At 57.4% G+C, this 18,898-nt stretch overlaps 1 protein-coding gene across 2 annotated transcripts in view; it reads right to left on the bottom strand.

The window, feature by feature from the left end:
- Nucleotides 1-10,975, bottom strand: part of TMEM181 (transmembrane protein 181) — a 31,375-nt gene extending 20,400 nt beyond the window's left edge. Inside the window, exon 1 of one of the 2 annotated variants that reach the window (XM_054722653.1) lies at nt 10,950-10,975. Coding sequence is in view for 1 of the 2 variants with exons in the window: in XM_054722652.1 (XP_054578627.1) it covers nt 7,725-7,732 (8 nt within the window). In the remaining variant the exon portion in view is untranslated. Of the gene's footprint in view, nt 1-7,724; nt 7,863-10,949 lie in introns of those variants that run through there. The other variant, XM_054722652.1, reaches the window with a different exon arrangement.
- Between the last annotated feature and the right edge of the window lie 7,923 nt (nt 10,976-18,898).

Here is an 18,898-nt window from a genome sequence, read left to right as displayed (position 1 = left end):
CAGTCCCAGACACCACGTAAACGCAGCGTGCAAGGCTGTTCCAATTCGACCCCATGTGGAGAGGTGGCTGATCCGCCCCTGGAACCTGAAGAGGAGGCCCGTAAACCCAAAGAGATGGGAGCGGAGTGGGGGTGCGGATTTGGGGGAGGGGGTGCTTTGCTTTTTGCTCCTCTAGCATTTCCTGGTCTCAGCAGCTGAGGAAACTTCTCCTGCCTCACAGACAGGTCAAACACACACCTCCGGAGGGGGAGGGGCAGGCTTAAACCACAGCAGAGAATGAGGCTATTTGCTTTTGTGGCTCACGTGGCTCTGTGTACACACACCCGCCCCCTACAAGGCCAAGATTCCAGCTCCTCAGCAGGAAATCAGCCGACCATGTTCCAGGGCAAAGGTGGGGCCCACAAGCCACCATGGCTCTGACGTGGCTTTGCCGCTCCAGGTCAGCTCTCTCCAGCGGGACCTGCCAGGCCTTTGGGCCAGTGACTGTGCAGACCAGAGTCACAGTGAAGAAACAAAGGAATCAGTGCTCGATCTTTTCCCTTAGGACTTGGGTCCAAAGGCTGAGCCACACGCAACCCTGCTGCGCCCGAGAAGAGACAACCAGTGGCCTCAGTGGCCTGAGCCCATTAGAGTTTGGACCCAGAGGCTATGAGACCTGAAAGCCCTAAAATATTAGAGCCAGAAAGTGCCTCAGGTAGGAAGCCCAACCCCTTGGATTTGTATATGGGGAAACTGAGGCAGAGACAGCGGGGCACTTCCCAAGATGTCCCAGTTCTTGGCCCTTGGCAGCAACTGCCGATCCCTGGAAGAGGCTGAGGGACCCAGCTCCGTGAGTGCCCCGGAGAGCCTGCGGGATGCGGGTGGGGGAGAACAGGTCTCCTCTGTCCCTGTCTGCCCCCAGGTGCTGAGCACGCCTGCACTCGGCAAAGGGGAGATGTCCGGGCAGCTGCCGGGCCGCGCCCTCTGAAACCTTCCTCACAGCTACAGGGACGAGGTGCCGGGGCTGCGGCAGGAGCTCACAGCTCTGCCCAGCGCTGAGCTCGGGGTCCTGGTGAGAGCCGTGGTTCCGAGACACTAGCAGGAGGAGAGTGGGGAGAAGGCTGTACAGACACTCCACACTGTCCTGGCTCTCTGTAAATCCAAAGTTGTTAAAAAAATTATACAAGGCCACGCATGGCACCCCATTCTGCTGCTCTCAGGTGACTGCCCCCCACGGGGCCGAGGCTCCGGGGCTAGGCTCCCAGCAGATGAGGCAGCACAGAGAGTGCCCTTGGCAGCAGAGAAAAGCTGAGCAGGAACGGTGCTGCTTCCATTTTGGTTTTAACCTTTTGCACTCGGATGTCGAGATTAAAATTACTCTTTGAATGTATCAATAATTTGAAATATAAAAAAATCCAAATAAATAAGTTTGTATGAAAAGAAACTCCAGTTTTTTATTCTACTGCCGCGCTTTGTAAAATCTGGGGTATTTAAAAAATTAGATCCCGAGTAGAATAAAGGAATCGAGAAAAAAGCAAGCGAGTGCAAAGGGTTAAAACACGTCAGGGATGACTACGGCAGCAGCTGTTCACAGGTGAGGAGGGCTGCGGCAGAGACTCAGGGAAGGACGGACGGCAGCACAGGCCGGTCCGCAGCGAACAGCCCCCCGGAGTTTCCCGTTTCCCTGAGAGCGCCCAGGGCTCAATCACAGTCCATCACTTCCCTCCCTTAAAGCTTCCACTTAAAGTGATTTCACTAGAACGTTTCCTGGTTCAGAAAATTAGAAATATTAGAAAATCAAGCATCACCCAACTCAGAAAAAAACAGAGAAAGCAAAAAAAGCCCCTGCTTGGGAAAACGCCGCCGGCACCGCCACCCCGCCGGCGGGCAGTAACCCTGGCCTGGCACCCTCACTCTGGGAGGGCTGGGTGTCCTGGGTCAGGGACACACAGCACATTCCACGTGACGATGCCCCCGGCCATGGTTCTGCTCCCCACGTCGCGTCTGGACGCTTTGAAGCAGGCCACCAAAAGCTAGACTCTGATGCCTCAAGGCCACTGCCTACTCCGGACACGGACAGGTTCACCCGTCATTTCCAACTCTTCATCTCAGGGCATCAAGAAGGCCTGAAGCACAGGGAGCCCAGCCCTCTCCCTCCCCCGGCCTGGCCTCGCCTCCACCCTCAGCCCCACTCTGCTCTCTCCCCAGCCACGCAGGGGCCGGGGGTGTTCGTTCTCCGTTCAAAACTCTCCAGGGACTTCCCGGTCACTCGGAGTGACAGCCAAGCCCTTCGTGTAACTGACATGCCTGTTACACGTTTGCGGGTGTGTGTTCCTTGGACAGGCTCTCCACAACCATGCCACTGCATCCTAAAGAAGGAACAGGGGCCACGAGAGGAGGGGGTTTTCTTGGGGCAGGACCGAAGCACCACCTGCTGTTTGTCCAGGGCCACTCTCTGCCCGCCCCCCACCGCCCCCCACCGCCGGGTCCCCTGGCAGGGAGACCAGCCTCCCATCACAGAGGCTGAGAGCCAGCCTCCCGCCTCCTCAGCCTTCGTCCCCACCAGGGCTCAGACCCTGCAGGAAATCGACCAGGCGCTGCAAGGAAAGGTTCCTCTCCCAGTGCAGAGCTGGGGGGCACGGAGCCTCCTCTCCTCCTGGACCTGACTGGGTACTGAGCGCTGCCCGAGCGAGCGGCTGCAGCCACACCGCACACGGGAGGGCGGAGAGCCCAGAGGGGAAACCACCCAGGTCCCCAGGGGATGGAGCCACCGAGTCAACCCCAGAAGTGCCCAGCTCAATTCCTGGATACCCCTGTCGTGTAAGCCACTTCTCATGACTTATCCTATTAGCACCAAATGCTTCCTCTTGATACACACACCCAGACAATAAAACAAAACTGAAATGAAACTCACGCTACTAAGTCGCACAGGCATGGCCCCCCCGCATCTCCCCGGTTGAAGGCACCTGGAGCTGCCCTTCTGGAACGTGAGGCAGGTGCCAACCACCTGTCACCATGCAGTGCCCTTCCTCCTCCCGCCACCCCTCCCTCCAGCCCGCACCCACCCATCCTTCCCAGCCCAGCCGAGGTCCTGCCTCCCAACCACGGGGAGAGCAACTGTCCCCTCGGCGGCAGGAAGGGGGCACCCCCCGTGGCTGGATTCCATCTTGGTGATGACTGTCCACAGCTTTCACGCCTCTCCGACGGGGAGCTCCCTCTGGCCGCTTGGGGCCCAAAGCTGAGCCTGACGAACGGCAGGCGTTCACCAACTATTGACCCCTTCCATTTCTATGCCCTCTGCCTGCCTTTACTCTGGTCTCCTGCATTCTATTACTTTTCCTGCTAGGATCAATTATCGACCACTGAATTGCAAAATTTAACTTTTTTCTCCCAAAGTTGTCTTTTTAAAAATATATATATTTTATTGACTTTTTTACAGAGAGGAAGGGAGAGGGATAGAGAGCCAGAAACATCGATCAGCTGCCTCCTGCACACCTCCAACTGGGGTTGTGCCCGCAACCAAGGTACATGCCCTTGACCGGAATAAAACCTGGGACCCTTGAGTCTGCAGGCCAATGCTCTATCCAATGAGCCAAACCAGTTAGGACCCCAATGTTATCTTTTAATGTTTTGGGGGCTCTGGCCTTTGCCCTCTATGCCCGTGATCCGGCCACTGCAGCTCCAAGCACGTGCCTTCCCCAGCCAGCAGCCCTCCAGGCACACACCCTTACACACGCCTCCTCCCTCTCCTGCAGCTGGACGGCGGGGCCCATGAGGATGGCTGGGTGCTCCAGAGCGAAGAGCCAACACTAGTTTCCCTCGAAGCACTCCTCCCTCCCACGCGGGCCCGTAAGAGTTCACCAAGCAGCACTAGGAGGAGTGGGCGGTGCGGACTCCTGAAGGGCCTGCAGCAGAATGACCACAAACGGAGAGAACCTGGGCGAGCAGAGGACGCGAGGAAACACCTCCAGGTTTCCCTGGGCTCTGGGGAGAGGAGGGCACACCAGCACACACAGCCCGCCTTCTCCGACACCAGGGGACACCAGCACGCAGCGGGGCCGGGAGGCCGAGGGTTTCCTAGTTACTCATTTTATCCCGTCCAGGGAGTTCCCACTTAAGAGTTAAAAATTAGAATCTAGGCAGTGGAAAGGGGCTTTCATTCTCAGTCCCCTCCCGTTTACTTGAGGTTCTATTTCTTCTTGAAATCTGTATAAAAGTAATTTCTTCTGGGTGCCTCAGTGTCCTGACCTATAGATCAGAGACAAACAATACCGCGAGGGCTATTGGGAGGCACAAATGGAGTAAGTGCTCAGGACAGTGTAGGGAGCAGAGAGGCCACCATGCCAGTTGGCAGTGGTAGAAGCTGTGCTTTCCCCCTCCCCCAGCCTTTTCTTTTTTTCATCCCACCAATATCCCTGACGACCACTGAGGAAATATGGCACCTCTAGCTCAGAACCCAACCAACGAAGGACAGGGCAGGGCAGCTGGCATTCCCTAAGCACCTCCTGGGCCCCAGGCAGGCTCCCCCGGGAAGCAGGTGTGGTCAGCCCCTTTTCACAGACAGGGACACAGAGGCTCGGGAGGGACCGCCTGCCGAGATCCCGTCAGCAGGCGGTGGAGGTGGGATTTGAACCCACACGGTCAGGAGCAGAAAGGTGGCCCACAACTCCCTCTCACTCACTCCTTGGCCTCCTCACCGCAGCCTTTCCTTTCAAACCTGCCATTTATTGGGTTTTGGGAAGAAACTCTGAGGGGAGGAAGAGAACAAGAACTCTGAAATTTCAATCAACCAACTTGAATATGTTACAAATAATTTACCTTTAGCTACTCAGAAAAGCCATATGCAAGTAGCCACGGCCCAACAACCTCAAAATGTATTTGCATGAGCAAGCCATGAATTCACGTGTATGCCTCCTAGGCTGCAAACCCAGCGTCTCTCGCCCGGGAGCATGCTGGGTAGGCCACCGATACCCTTGCCAGGGCAAACAGATCGAGGAAGCAGGCCACACATTGGTCAACGCAGGGTCACGGGCGGTGCGGCCCAGTGGTTAAGAACTGGGATCTGGAGGCCAACTGCCTGGGCTGGAGGCCTTCACCATTGGCCAGCGTAACCCGGGCAATGAGAATCCCTTCATTCTCTGGTTCCCAAGTTGTGAGAGCGAGGAAGCTAAGGGACCCGTCACCTAGGGTCGCTGTGGCAGATACACGAGTTACTACCTGAAAGCCCTTGCTCAGTCATCGCCACTGTTAACTGAGCAGCAACAGAGTGTCATGTGTCAGGGGCGGGCTCCGGAGCTGACCACCCGGCTTCAGTCTCAGCTCTGCCCCTGACTAGCTGTGAACGTGAGAGACTCAGGGACTTCTCTGAACCTCAGTTCCCTCATCTGTCAAATGGCGATAAGAAAAATGTCCTCAGGGAGGGCGGCTGGGAGGGCTGCGTGAAGCGATGTCCACGTGTTTACCACAGTACCTGGTACGGAGGGAATGCTGTTCTCTCTTATTAGTTCCAGAGATCATTGTGGTTCAGAAAAAACAAACCTATTCTAAGAGACACAATCCTGAAGAACTCCGGTTGCGGGACCAGGATACTGACCCAGGCCCGGTGTTCCCCGCGCACCGCACCGGGCAGCAGAGGAAGCCTGGGGCAGAAACCACAGCGGGGCCCCGCGGCGCCACCCACCCCTTCGCGGCTGGCAGAAGGGAGTCTAATTCATACACTTCACACTTAAATGCCCCGGATGAAAGAGGCATGTAGAGTACACTCTTTAAAAATGGGTTGTAAATACCAAGCAAGACCCACAGGAAACGCAAACCTTATTGAAGTTTGCAGAGAAATGCTACAGTAAGAGCAAAGCAACAAAGGGAACCTGAGACATACCCACTACCTGTAGTCAGCAGCCCAACAGGAAGGTCCGGCAGCCAGTAACTGTGGGACGCGCCCTCCGTCCCTCCTCCCGCCTCACGCTTCCCTCGCACGATCGCATAAGGAATGGAGTTTGCGGGAACGGGAACGTCCATCTCTAAGGGCTGGGAACTTGTCATTCTGGCTGGTTTGGATGGCGCGCTCTCTGTCCTTTTGAAAAGAGTAGGCTGGGCTGCATGTGAGCAGGGAGGTCCTGGGGCCACAGACCCGCTCGGCTCCCCTCCATTCTCCCCCACCCCATTCTTTCTCCAGCTTCTTTCCCTGTTCCTGTAGCTCGTCACCCTTCCCAGAACGGGGCTCTCAGTCACCTCTGCCCACAAGAGCACTGTGACTCCACCAGGCAGTGAGTCCGGTACCCCCTCGGATGTCCAGGCTTGTTTTCTCCTAGGATTTTTATTCGCTGGCAAACACTTTCTCTGATGCCCAGGTCCGTGCCATCCTGAATGCTGGACTGGACGGTGGTGGCTAGCTGACTGCCAGGGAACACACCCACCTCCCAGCCCCTTGCTCAGCGGAGCCTGCACATGGCTCCACGCTCCACAGCGGGACGCACTGCCACCAAGTCGGGTAGCAGGCAGCTCCGGATCCAGCAGGAGCCCTGGACTGGGTCTTGGCTAAGGCCCACACGCGTCAAACCCTCTGCCTCTCCATGTCCTATGAAAAGGTTAACCACCAGCACACACCACCCGGGCTGCTGTGCGGACCCAAGGAGGGAGATTCGCAGGTGACGGAACCTCGGACGGCGTGCAGCCGTCACTCTGCCACAGGGTCACAACCTTGCACAACACCAGAAGGCACCCTCCCCCCAGCATTTCACGGGGTGCCAGTCACAGGCCCCACAAACGAACGGTGCCCCCGAGGGCCCAGAGGCAGTAATGCTGACCCCCTCCACCTGGGTCTACAGAGCAGGGAGGCCGGATGCCAGGCTGGCTCCCACGCTGTGCTAAGGTCAGACTTTCCTCCCATCGCAGCTGTTGGCATCTGGGCAGGTGCCTGGATCTTACTGCCTGTGTCCGCGGTCAGAGGTCAGCAGGGGTCCCAGGGGTCCCAACGCCCCAAGCACGCTGAGCAGCACGGTCCTGTGTGAGGGCTGCCCTGGATGGCGGGAACCGCCCCCTTCTCCCGGACTTCCTGCAGCTCAGGGGCCGGCTGGTTGTAAGCTCTCCCTTTGCTGGGTGCCCCGAGGACTCCCGGTGACAGCTGCGTCAGAAGCGGCTTTAGGGCGGCGTCCCTGGGCCGGACAGGTCTTCCCCAATCAAAGTCCCTAACTTCAGGGGCGATGGGCCCGGAGCCCACAGGCTGTGAGCTCGCAGGCCGGCATCCCGACCCCAGAAGCTGGCAGGCTCCCAACGCGCCGGCATCACCCACCCGCTCGAGAGCACCTCGCTTCCCCGCGGGGCCGCCGACGCGGGCCGGGCCGCGCCGCTCCGGGGAGGCTGGGTCCCGGCGGCCGAGGACGGGGCGAGGGGCCCCGGGAGCCGGCCACTGCCCGGGCACCCACCCGGCTCCCCGGGAAGGTCGGGCCCCCGGGTGCCCTGGGCGAGCAGGGCCGGGGCATCCCAGGGCCTCCCGGGCGCGCTCGCCGAGGCCGCTCCGGACCCCGCGCCCCGTCTCCGCGGCTCACCCAGCCCGGCGCTGGAGCCCCTCGCCGAGCCCCCCACGAAGCCCGGCAGCGCCCCTTCCCGCGTCCCCGCGCTCGGCGTGGGCGGAGGGCCCCGCGGCAGGGCTCCCGGGAGCGGGACGCTGGAACCCCAACTCCGGGCCCGGGCGCCGGACACCCAGCCCCCGCCGCCCTCCTCGGTCCTCCGGGGCCCGCACTCACGGTTCCATCGCGGCCGGCGCCCGGGGTCCGCGCCCGCCCCGCGCCGCTCAGCAGCCGCGGCAGCCACAGGCGCAGCCGATCGACTGCGGCCGGAGCGGCGGCTCCTCGGACTCGTCAGAGCGCGACGCGCGGCGGGTCACGTGCGCGGAAGCGGCCGGAGCGGCGGTGAGAGCGGCCGAAGCGGGGGCTGAGGCGGGGCCAGGGGCGCGGCAGGCGCGAAAGGGGCGGGGCCCGGCACGAAGGGGCGGGGCCAGGGGCGCGGCAGGCGCGACGGGGGCGGGGCCGGGGAGGTTGGGGGTGGGGCTTGGGGTGGGTCTCCCTCCTCCGCGCCTCTAGAGCCCAGAGGCGGGGCCAGGGCTCACGCGGGAAGGAACCCATGAACGAGTGAAGGCGTGAATGAGTGAATGACTTGTCCTTAGCGGAGGGGCCACACCATAATTCATCCACACCCCTGCTTCCAGGACATCTGCACGGGGCACGCGAATGGGATCTGAAAGACCCTGTGGTGTCTGCATGTCTCTGGGGTGAGAATCCACAACTTTCTATGTTCCCAAAGCGGCTTGTGACCGCGAGGAGATGAAGGCAACCCTCTGCCGACCGAGTGAAGGAGGAGAGCTTTCCCAGCTGTGCTGGCGCCTCTGCAAACCTTTGGAGGACGGCCGCCCGGCGCGCAGGTCTCCGTCCCAGACCAGCGCTGACAGCGTCGCTGACCTGGGCCCGCGGACGCGCAGCAGTCAGTGTCAGGGACCATCCCTGTGGCTGCGGCGAAGACATCAGCTGACCAAGAGCACTTTCTTGGTTTGGGATCTTGGCTCACAGGTCTACATTTGTAACCTAGAACAGTCGAGAGCCACAGTCTGGATATTTCTGAGGTTTTCCCTTGCAGCATCGGTCAAAATGTCCCCTGTCTCCATGGTCCTGTGGGTTTAAAGTCAAACCCAATGAGGAAAATAAAAGTCTCAAGCTGCCTTCCTAATGTGGGAAGAGACCAACAGGACTAAGATACAGTTCCTGCCCGCCCTCAGCAAACTCACGGGCAAAGCGAGGTACCACCAGCCCAGGTGGCTCCAGGGGCACCAACGAAGGGCACCTAGCTCTCCGGGGCCTGGGCGGAGAGGACCAGGGAAGGGAGAAGGCACGATGTTGGGGCTGACCGCAGGGGGAAGGGGAGGTGGGGAGGGCTGGGAGTCGGAGGGAAGGGGCATAGCAGCCGCCTGAACATGGAGTACATTATTATGACAAGAAATTCCATCAGCACTCTGAATCACAAACTTCGACTCGTACGGGAGCCATAACGAAAGATTATTTCTCAGGGTCTTCTCATAGACACCTGGAGAGAAAAGGCCACAAGACTGGGGAACATAAGCAGCCGTGTGGGGACAGTCAGGGAACGAGATGCGGGGCAGGTGGGTACCGTGAACCAGAGAGTGAGCATCGTCTACAGGGGCGGCTGTCACTCAGCACTTTGAAAGAGGCTGGCTTCAAATAGGACTTTTCATGCGGCACCTTATGATTCTCAAACGTTAGAAACGAAATAAAAAACCATGTTAGGCTGAGGGGACGCACCCCAACGCAGAGGCAGCCGGTTCCCCGCCCCCCTGAAGCAGCTCTATCTGGTGCAGAAACGCCTGCTCGGGGACCGCGCCAGCGGCTGGGCAGCTCCTGAGACTCCCCACAGACCCTCGCTGTTTCCATGTAACTCTGGGTTCTAAAAAGAGTTGACATCTTTGAGGACCAAACAGCCTCCAGTAAGGCTCCTAGCTGCCGCTCTCCTGAGCTGCTGTCCAGCGTCACTTAGATCACACTTTTCCTCGTTTATTTTTTCGTCCAGCATTAACTGTGATCGAGAGGGAAATGGAAAGGTGCTGTGACCATGTACAGGAAGAAGGGAAAGGGACCCAACATAGTCTGGGCCTCCAAGGAAGTTTGATCCGTCAACCATGCCTCCCAGGAGGTCCCTCCCCTCCCCTCCAGGCTTCCCCTCCCCAAACTTGCTTCTGTCTGTCTGGCAAGCTTCCTCTTGAAGGTCAGAATGGAACACATTTCATATGCGGTCCGGATCAGCCCCGAGAAGGGATTCACATTTTGGCAGCTTCCCCCCCCGTCTGGCCCATACTCCATTCTCAAGAGGCCTCCTCAGCTCTCTGCTCAGGGTCATGCTATCCGGTGAGAATAACCAATTACCGAGCACCTGAAAACTAAGGTCTGAGCCAGTGAATCACCGTAACAACTTGGTGAGCTATCAGTGGCCTTTATCCCCATTTAATAGGTAAGAAGCAGTGTGGGCTTGAATGTAAATTTTGAATCTCACCTGAGTATTCTGTGTTCTGGTCCATATAGCTTATTGAGAAATGTCCCCAAATGTCCCAGAATCCGACCTGGCTTTAAGACACTGTCCCAAGGCCAAGACGAAGTACAGGAATTCTCAGAAGTCATGGAATGACCCGGAGCAGGCCCTGATGCCCTAACTGTGGGTTCCTAGGGTGACATAGATGCAGCTCCACCTCCGGCCTCGGGGAGGGTGGGGGAGGCTCTGGTCACCATCTCCCTTTGACCTGGAAGGTTGCCGGACAGCTAACAGGAGCTGCTAGCGTCTGGTTCGTATGATACAAACCTTTCTCAAGTCACACACCAGTACCACAAGGAGGAGGGAGCTATCTGTCATACGCGTAACCCATCTGACAGGTGGTTTGAGGCCACAAGCAACGGTGTTCCCACTACTGTTGCTGGGGATATTTGATGCTGTTAATCACAGGGCAATGGCTTCAGGAAAGTGCGGGGTCCACAAGCCCAAACAGGAAGAGACTCTACTTAAGAAGCTTTGCAAGCGTGTAGAGGTCAAGGCGGAAGGAGAACATGAGAGACGGGCGTCGCCGGCCCCGCAGTACCGAGGCAGGCCCCGCTCCGGCCAGCTCCTCGGGACCGCACAGTGCGAGGGTCTGAAAGGGGTCCCTGGGCTTGATGGGTAGAGGCCACCAGTGACGTGGGCAAGAGCAGCTCCAGACCTGGTGGTGAGCCCAGGGTTCCAAGCTGGATAAGAAGGGCACAGGACACCAGGGCGGCACAACAGCGGGTGGCACGTGGACAGGTTGCCTAGAGGGGGCGGTCCCTCTCAGCAGGAGACCCTCCTGACGGGGTGGTCAGGGCCGCCACTCAGAAGGGGGAGCGGGCAGGGGAATGCCCACAGGAGAGGGGGTGGGGGAGCGGGCTTCCGTGTCCAGTCACTCAGCAGCAAGGTGAGAAGACTGGGTGGCAGAGCTCCCAAGGGCAGCCGCAGGGTGGGCCCCGTGGTGGGCACAGGCATGGTCGCAGCGATGGCAGCTGATGTCGGGTGCTGTTCAGAGGTACGCAAACTCGAAGTGGCTAAACATATGCATACTGAGGCTGCAGTTAAAGCAACGGGTGTGTAAGAATTGGAGTGAGTCACCGGTGGGAGGGAGTGAGGCGACGTCTATGAAATAAGTGGAGAAACAAACAGTGTGGAGCCAACATGCAGGGCTCACCTCTACCCCACTTACAGGGCAGCAGGGTGGGGGCCAGACCCACACGTTGAAGAAGGTAGTGTGGTGGCTCCCGGGGGCCGGGCTGAGGAAACTTCGGGCAGAGGTGCACACGAAGGGGAGGAGTCAGATTGAGACATGTGGACAAGTGGGGACAATTGTGGGGGAAGATCCTCGAGGGAGAAGAGAGCGGTCAGGGGGACGGGGGAGGGGTGCTTCCTGGGGAGTTGGGCCGGGATAGCGCAAAGACAGGGATGGCTATGTCTTGGGGAGCTGACTGTGCTGGCCCCTCCTACACCTGTTTGCTCAGGCCCTCGGACCCTGGCCCGCCCGGGGCCTGTATCTTGCTGCAAATAGAGAACCACAGCACCAGCCTCCCTCGGCAGGCCAGGGTGTGGCTAGCTCTAAGCTCCGAGTATTCAAGTTTCAGGAAATTCTTTGTCTACCTTTGACATCCTGGAGAGAGAGAAGCTGTTCTAAAATCACAGTCTCAGAGTCAGGGATACTTATCACTCTTCCCACCAAAAAAGAAACTGAGGCCACAGAGCGATGCCAGGACGCCAGCCACCGTGGGTTGTCTCCAATAACTTGAGGACCAGGAGGAAAGTTCGCCGGCGGAAACATGAACAGTCCACCAGCACGGTGGGTCAGGGTGGAAACACGCAGGCTGCCTTCATCAGGAACGTGGTTCTCTGACCTTAAACCTCACTGTACCCTGACCAGGTGTGTTCATCCAAAACGGGAGGCTGGGCAGCCGGGAAGCGTGGAAACGGGAGAATCGGCCACGGCGGTCCTGACAGTGGCCACTGAGCTGTGTGGGGGACAGGGCGCCTTGGCTAATGCCTTCCCATATTCCTGTCCGTGGAGGAGTGGGTGCCCCGGGCTCCCTCCGCCTGATGCTCTAAACATTCCTCACCCCTCCTGGGTTCTCCATCCTGGCTAAGACCCAGCCAGGCTAATGAAATCATAATCCTCCAGGGCAGGGCCTGGGCATTTGTGTTTTTAAAAGCTCCCAAGGTGAGTCTGATGCACGGCCAGCATTAAGAACCCGTCTCACGAGCTGCCCTGCCCTGATGCTGTGCCACCGGGACCCGTGTTCTCATGGGTCTGCATCGGCCAACGGAATACAGTGAAGCCGTCACTGAAAACAACTTTTCCTGGAATATAGGTCTAACATAGGCCAGCGAGACCGCGGGCCAGCCCCCGGGCCGATGAATTCACCCAGGGGACAAAGTGTTGCTTCCAGAAGCCTCTTGGGTGAGGACACCCGGGGCATCACTTCTCTGGCCAAGAACAAGCAAGCCCACCTTCGCTGCTCATGTATTTTACGAGGTAATCACACGAGAAACAACGTGTGGGCCAGCAAATGGCCAAACACAAACTCTTTGAGAACTGAGCTCTAGTCCCGTGGTCGGCAAACTGCGGCTCGAGAGCCACATGCGGCTCTTTGGCCCCTTGAGTGTGGCTCTTCCACAACATACCACGGCCTGGGCGAGTCTATTGTGAAGAAGTGGCGTTAGAAGAAGTTTAAGTTTAGAAAATGTGGCTCTCAAAAGACATTTCAATCGTTGTACTGTTGATGTTTGGCTCTGTGGACTGATGGGTTTGCCGACCACTGCTCCAGGGGAACGTATTTACTGTCCCGCTCCTTTGGCTAACCCTCGACCGTTTGTGACATGACATAGCCAATTGCCCACCCCGCACCCATTACCCACATCTAGTTCCTACCAGAACCCCCATGGTTCAGCCCTCTGCTCCTCCTCCCTTGGTGGAACTGGCTCTCCACGCAGCTCCTGGGCCCCTGGTTTGCGGAAGTCGGATTCCACCCCTTGCTCGGGAGAGGGCAAGGGCCCGATGTCATCAGTGAGACACAGGAGCTGGTTTTCTTTCCAGCTTCCTACTGAAGCGTAATGAACGTACTGAAAAGTGCACACATCACGCGGACAACTTGACAAATGCTCACAATTAGATATTCCCGTGTAACCGGCACCGGATTAAGAAGCAAAACATTACCAGCCCCCAGAAGACCCTCTCCTGCTCCCTGCCACCCCCTGTCCCCTCAGGGTAACCCTCCCCTGACTTCTAACAGTGGAGACACGTTGCCTGCTCTATACGTTTTTATTTAAGTGGAATCGAAGTGTAGGTACGCCCTGGGTCTGGCTTCTTTTGCTCATATGATGTCTGTGAGGCTCAACTTCATTGTGTGCTGTTTCAAGTTATTTACTTTTATTGCTGTGTAATATTCCATTATGGAGCAAGCCACCTTCACCCATTCTCCTGCTGAGTTTTAGTTCAGGAGTATGACAAATTGTGCTGCTATGAACATTTTAGTACCTGTCTTTTTTTTTTTTTTAATATTTTTATCGATTTCAGAGAGGAAGGGAGAGGGAGAGAGAGTTTAGAAACATCAATGATGAGTACCACTGATCGGCTGCCTCCTGCACACCCCCTTCTGGGGATCGAGCCCGCAACCTGGGCATGTGCCCTTGACCAGGATTGAACCCGGGACCCTTCAGTCCAAAGGCCAACGCTCCATCCACTGAGCCAAACCGGCTGGGGCTGGAAGCATTTCTAGTGTTATCTCCATAAAGCACTTGAGCCTCACAACATCCTAGCTTCATGTTTCCAATGTGGAAATGGATCACCAGTGAAATTCGATATTTCCCCAAGGCAAAGGGCAGAGCTGGGACTGGAAGCCGGGGTTCCATATGCCCAGCCCACTGACTTTCCACCTGCACCCCGCAGGCTCCCCTGTCCCGAGCAGGCAGTACAACTGTCACCTCGCATTTTGTGAAAATGACCGTGAGCCCTCTGACCACATAGCTGCCGGTTTTCAGTGAAGCCAGATGATGCACTAATATGCAAAGAGCCAGCCAGCTAACAGAGCATTAGCACCTTCTCCCCGCTTCGCCCTGTTCTGAGGAACCTTAGCTACACGAGGCAAGTCCCGGGCCCTCCGGGGAGGAAAGGACTGGTGCATGTTAATCATAGATCGCTAATGGGAAAGTGAAGATGGTGAGAAGAGTAGGAGCAAAAATTACAGTAGCAAGCTCGCCTTCCAGCCAGACAGAGGCAGGAGCTGTAACTATCAGCTTCTCAACTTAGCTGCCCAAGAGTGCATCCCTGAGCTCCGTAAGGGTGCAGCCCACTGACTGATAGAAATGCGCAGCGGAGCAGTGGACCCCAAACCTCTCCCCACGACAAAGCAGCCCCTGATTCAGCCAGCACTCCATATTGCAGAGCATTCTGCAGTGAGCGTGTTCTCAAGGCCGAGAGCAGAGTCCTCAGTGCCCCTCCCACCTACGGCGGATTTGTCGTCAGGAGCCAACTTAAGTGAAGTTGCTCCTAGAGCAAAGATTCCAGTGCCTGCTGCTGTAGGACAGGCAGCCAAACGGCTCCTGTCACTGCCTCCACCCCAAACCCTTCCCCGGCCCACACTGGAACTCCAATCACACCATCGGGCTGGCCTTCAAGGCCTTTTAAGACCTGGCCCTGTCCATTCCCAACCCCTCGTCCCCAGACACGCTGGTCTGCAGCCTGTTCCGTGACCACTCCATGTTTTCATGGTCCCAGGGACTTGGCACGTGTCCGCTCTTCTCCTTACCTCTCCAGCCCACTGTCTAGTGAGCCACTCATTCTTCAGTTCCCAGTCCAATGTCACCTTCCCAAAGAGCTTCCTGACCCCTCCTCGGAAGTAGCACCCGTCACGCTGGATCACGGCACGGGGTTCATTCTCTTCCTAGCCTCAGAGCCACAGGCCCCCACTTGCTTATTATCCATACGCCCCACGACAGCAGGTACCCGGCCTGTCTCGCTCACCCCAACACCGAGAACAACAGCAGAACCACCGCAGCCGCTCAGTAACTGAGTGGAATAAATGGCTGAGTGAATAAAGGACAGTCCAATGGTGGGGTAACCAGTGATGTGGCTTTGTCCTCTCTCCTGCTACCTGCATGAAGACCATTTTGCTATTCGCTAACTCCCAAGAAAATAAAATATAGGAAAAAATAGAGCCGGGGAAGGGGTGCAGGGGGGAGGGAGGGAGAGATTCATGAAAAGGAGATTGGAACATACCAAAAATAAGACTTGAACTCTGGGTTGTAGGTTTTTATACTGTCCCCCAGGAGCTGCACTAGAAAGATTTTGAGGCGCATCCAGAAGCTACACCATGGGGTCCGGCATTTCATTTAAAACCCCCTCCGTGACTGGGACAGACTCACTGTTCAGTAATGGACTGGTGAGCCTGGGAAGCCTCGGGCTCCGGGAACGGTTTGAGGGAACTGTGACACATGTTCTCCGGAGCATGTGCACACGCCTGCCGCCGTCTCAAAGATGGCCATTCAGGACACTTGCCACCCTTAAGCATGCAGTGAGCAAGTCGGGCTTAGAATCCTGGCTTTCAGAAACCTCTGGTTCAAGCTTCCCACTTTCCAGAGGAGGGAGCTGGAAGTGCCGTTAGCAGGTGGCCTTCCCGGAGCCGCGGAGTAGTTAGGCGAACCCCATCCCGGCTCCAGGCTGCAGCCCCTGATGGCCCTGTCTGCACCAGCCACACCAGGTGGCCAGCCCTTGGCAAGGGCCACGCTCTCCCCCAGAACAGCACGGCAGGGAGGACGGGGCGCAGGCCCCACCGCTCGCCCCCTGGCCTCACTCAGGAGAGGGATGCAGAGATGAGCACAGACCAGCCCAAACCCACCGCGCCCGTGGGTGCTGACAGCGGCTCCCCACAGCCTGTTCGCCAGGCGCTGTCAGCCCCCAGCCTCAGGGACTTCCCCGAAGCCCTGGGCCCGGACCTCAGAGGAGAGGCAAGGCCCTCTCTGCTGGACGCTAAAGGGAGAGCGGTCACGTCCCCAAACCGGGCCTGAGCGGCGGTGGGTGGCAGGGGGGCGGGAAGCATGGCCGGAAGAGAAGGGGAGAGGGCGGAGCGCAGCAGGGACCGAGCCCAGGGAGCCCCGTTCCCGGGACACAGGCATCTGGGCTCCGGTTTCCAGGCCCGGGAGAACAGCTCCGCGCCCCCTCCCCCAACCCCCCCTGGACCCCCCAGAATGCGGGCGCCTGCAGCCAGAACCAAGGACCTGCTGCCCCGCCCCCGCCCAGGGCTGGGTGCCCCTGGAAGGGGCCGCCGGAGCTCAGCCGGCCCGGCCCGGGCGGTGGGGAGGCCGCGGCCGGCTCTGCGCCCCCGCCTGCAGGCCCCGCGCCCCTACCGGTAGTAGCGGTCATCCCTGAACGGCGTGAGGTCCTCCTTCAGCTCCCAGTACGCCTCCTGCAGCCGCCGGCACAGGTGCTTGAGGTCGCTGCACAGCGGAGGCTCGAAGGCCGGGTACTCGGCGTCCATGCCCGCGTCGCCCTCCGAGCCCAGCCCGGCGCCCCTCCTCCTGCCGCTCCGCCCTCTGTACGGCTTCCTTCGCCCCCTCTCCCCCGCCCCCCAGCGCGGGATCCGGGGCTGCCAGCGCGCGGGGCGGGGCCGAGGAGGAGAAGGAGGAGGAGGAGGAGGAGGAGGCGGCTGGGAGGTGGGAGGTGGGGAGGTGGGGAGGGGGCGCGGAGGGAGGTGGGGCCCGCGTGCTCAGGGAGCCGCCGAGAGGACTCGCGGGTGGGGTGGGGATGAGGTCCCCAGAGGGGCCTAAGGAGCGGAGGGTGCCGCGCCCATCAGCCGCCGCCCAGGCAGTCGGAGAAGGGGACTCGGACCCAAGATCATCTGCCGCCTGGGGCAGAGATATAAAGGGCCGCTCTCGCTGCTGCTCGCCCTGGGAAAGAGGAGACACTGGCGGCGAGAGCAGGAAGGAGAATGGGGCTGGAGGACGGATGGAGAGCCCTTTCTTGCGGGAAAGGTCAAAGGCTGGAGCCGGCTCCCAAGTTCAGCACCACGGACAGCTGCCCGGGATGCTGCCCCCTCTCCCCTCTTCTTGGGCTCCACTTGGCCTAATGCAAGAAACACTTAAAATCAAGCCCATTGTGGTTAGGCCACAGTAAATATTACTGTTAACGATACAAGAACGTCCCCAGCCCTAACCGGTGTGGCTCAGTGGATAGAGCGTCGGCCTGCGGACTGAAAGGTCCCAGGTTCGATTCCGGTCAAGGGCATGTACCTTGGTTGCGGGCACATCCCCAGTGGGAGGTGTGCAGGAGGCAGTTGATCGATGTTTCTCTCTCATCGATGTTTCTAACTCTCTATCCCTCTCCCTTCCTCTCTGTAAAAAATCAATAAAATATATTTTTAAAAAAAGAATGTTCCCAAATGAGATGTCTCTTCCACAAGTTCTGTAGCCACCAAAACAACAACAAAATATGGGCAAAGCTCAACCTCAGTGTGTAAATAAAAACTCATATCAACACGTCCTTCATGGACGACTTACCCAGAGATGATGTCATCTCCTTCTGTGGATTTTTTCCCAATAAGTGGAGCAGCAGCTGTTCCAGGTGATATTGGTGCATTTCCACCTCAATTCTGGACACGCCTGCATGCCGGCCTAATCCTGTATCCACTGCAGGAACCTTTTACAAATACACATTTTTTTGGGGGGGGCAACTTACACTATTGAATCTAAATTACATAACATGGATCCCAGGAACCTGCATTTTCCAAAGCTCCCAGGTGAGTCTAATGATCACTCACGTTTAGATAGTGTCAGATTTCCCACATTTTCTGCTATCTTTACTTGTGCTCTAATTTCACTCACTGTTCCTTGCTCTTTATTTTTATGGTCATATTTTATCTCCTTCCTCCCCTTACATTTTATTTAATTTATATTTTTATTGATTTCAGAGAGAAAGTGAGAGAGAGAAACATCAATGATGAGAGTCATTCATCGGCTGCCTCCTGCATGCCCCCTATTGGGGACAGAGCCCACAACCTGGGCATGTGCCCTGACCTTGGAATTGAGCTGTGACTGACCTCTTGGTTCATGGGTTGATGCTCAACCCCTGAGCCACGAGGGCTGGGTCCCCTTACATTTTAGAACCAGTTTTCGTCTACTAGCCAAGCTATTCCCTCAACTTCCGATCATCCTGCACTGTGCACAGTTAGGCTTTAGCCTTCATTCATTAACATGAGCATTGTATTTAATCATCTCAGGAGGACACAGAATGGAGCTCTGAACTGGCTATCCTCAAAATACTGTGCAGAGAGAGGAGCGCTGAGAAGAGCTTCATTACAACACAGGTAATTTGTTTTCTATAATGAAACAGACTAGCATATGTCATATTTCAAATAATTTATAGTTGATTACAGAGAGCTCATCATTACGGGAAATGTTAACCAACCTCAAAGATACCACAGCCCTGGCCAGGTGGTTGGAGTGTCACCCTGTGCACTAAAAAGGTTTTGGGCCCAGCTGGCATGGCTCAGTGGCTCCTGTCTTATTTGGGTATCAATGTACTAGCCTTGTGGTGGGGGATGGGAAGGGAGGAGAGTGTTTCCTCTCTCTCTTTTTTTTTTTCCTTTCCAGAAGTATTTGTGTAAGAGAGGATGGATAAGTTACTTGAAAATTGATTGCATTTACCAGTAAAACCATGTGGGTTGGTGTTTTCTTTGTAGGAAGCTTTTTAAAATATATATATATTTTATTGATCATTTACAGAGAGGAAGAGAGAGGGATAGAGTTAGAAACATCGATCAGCTGCCTCTTGCACACCCCCTACTGGGGATGTGCCGGCAACCAAGGTACATGCCCTTGACCG

The sequence above is a fragment of the Eptesicus fuscus genome, chromosome 10 (assembly GCF_027574615.1).
Source record: "Eptesicus fuscus isolate TK198812 chromosome 10, DD_ASM_mEF_20220401, whole genome shotgun sequence".
In the NCBI taxonomy this organism is placed as follows: domain Eukaryota; kingdom Metazoa; phylum Chordata; class Mammalia; order Chiroptera; family Vespertilionidae; genus Eptesicus; species Eptesicus fuscus.
The sequence above is the reverse complement of the archived record's forward strand: the minus strand, read 5'-3'. Positions and strand labels throughout refer to the sequence as shown.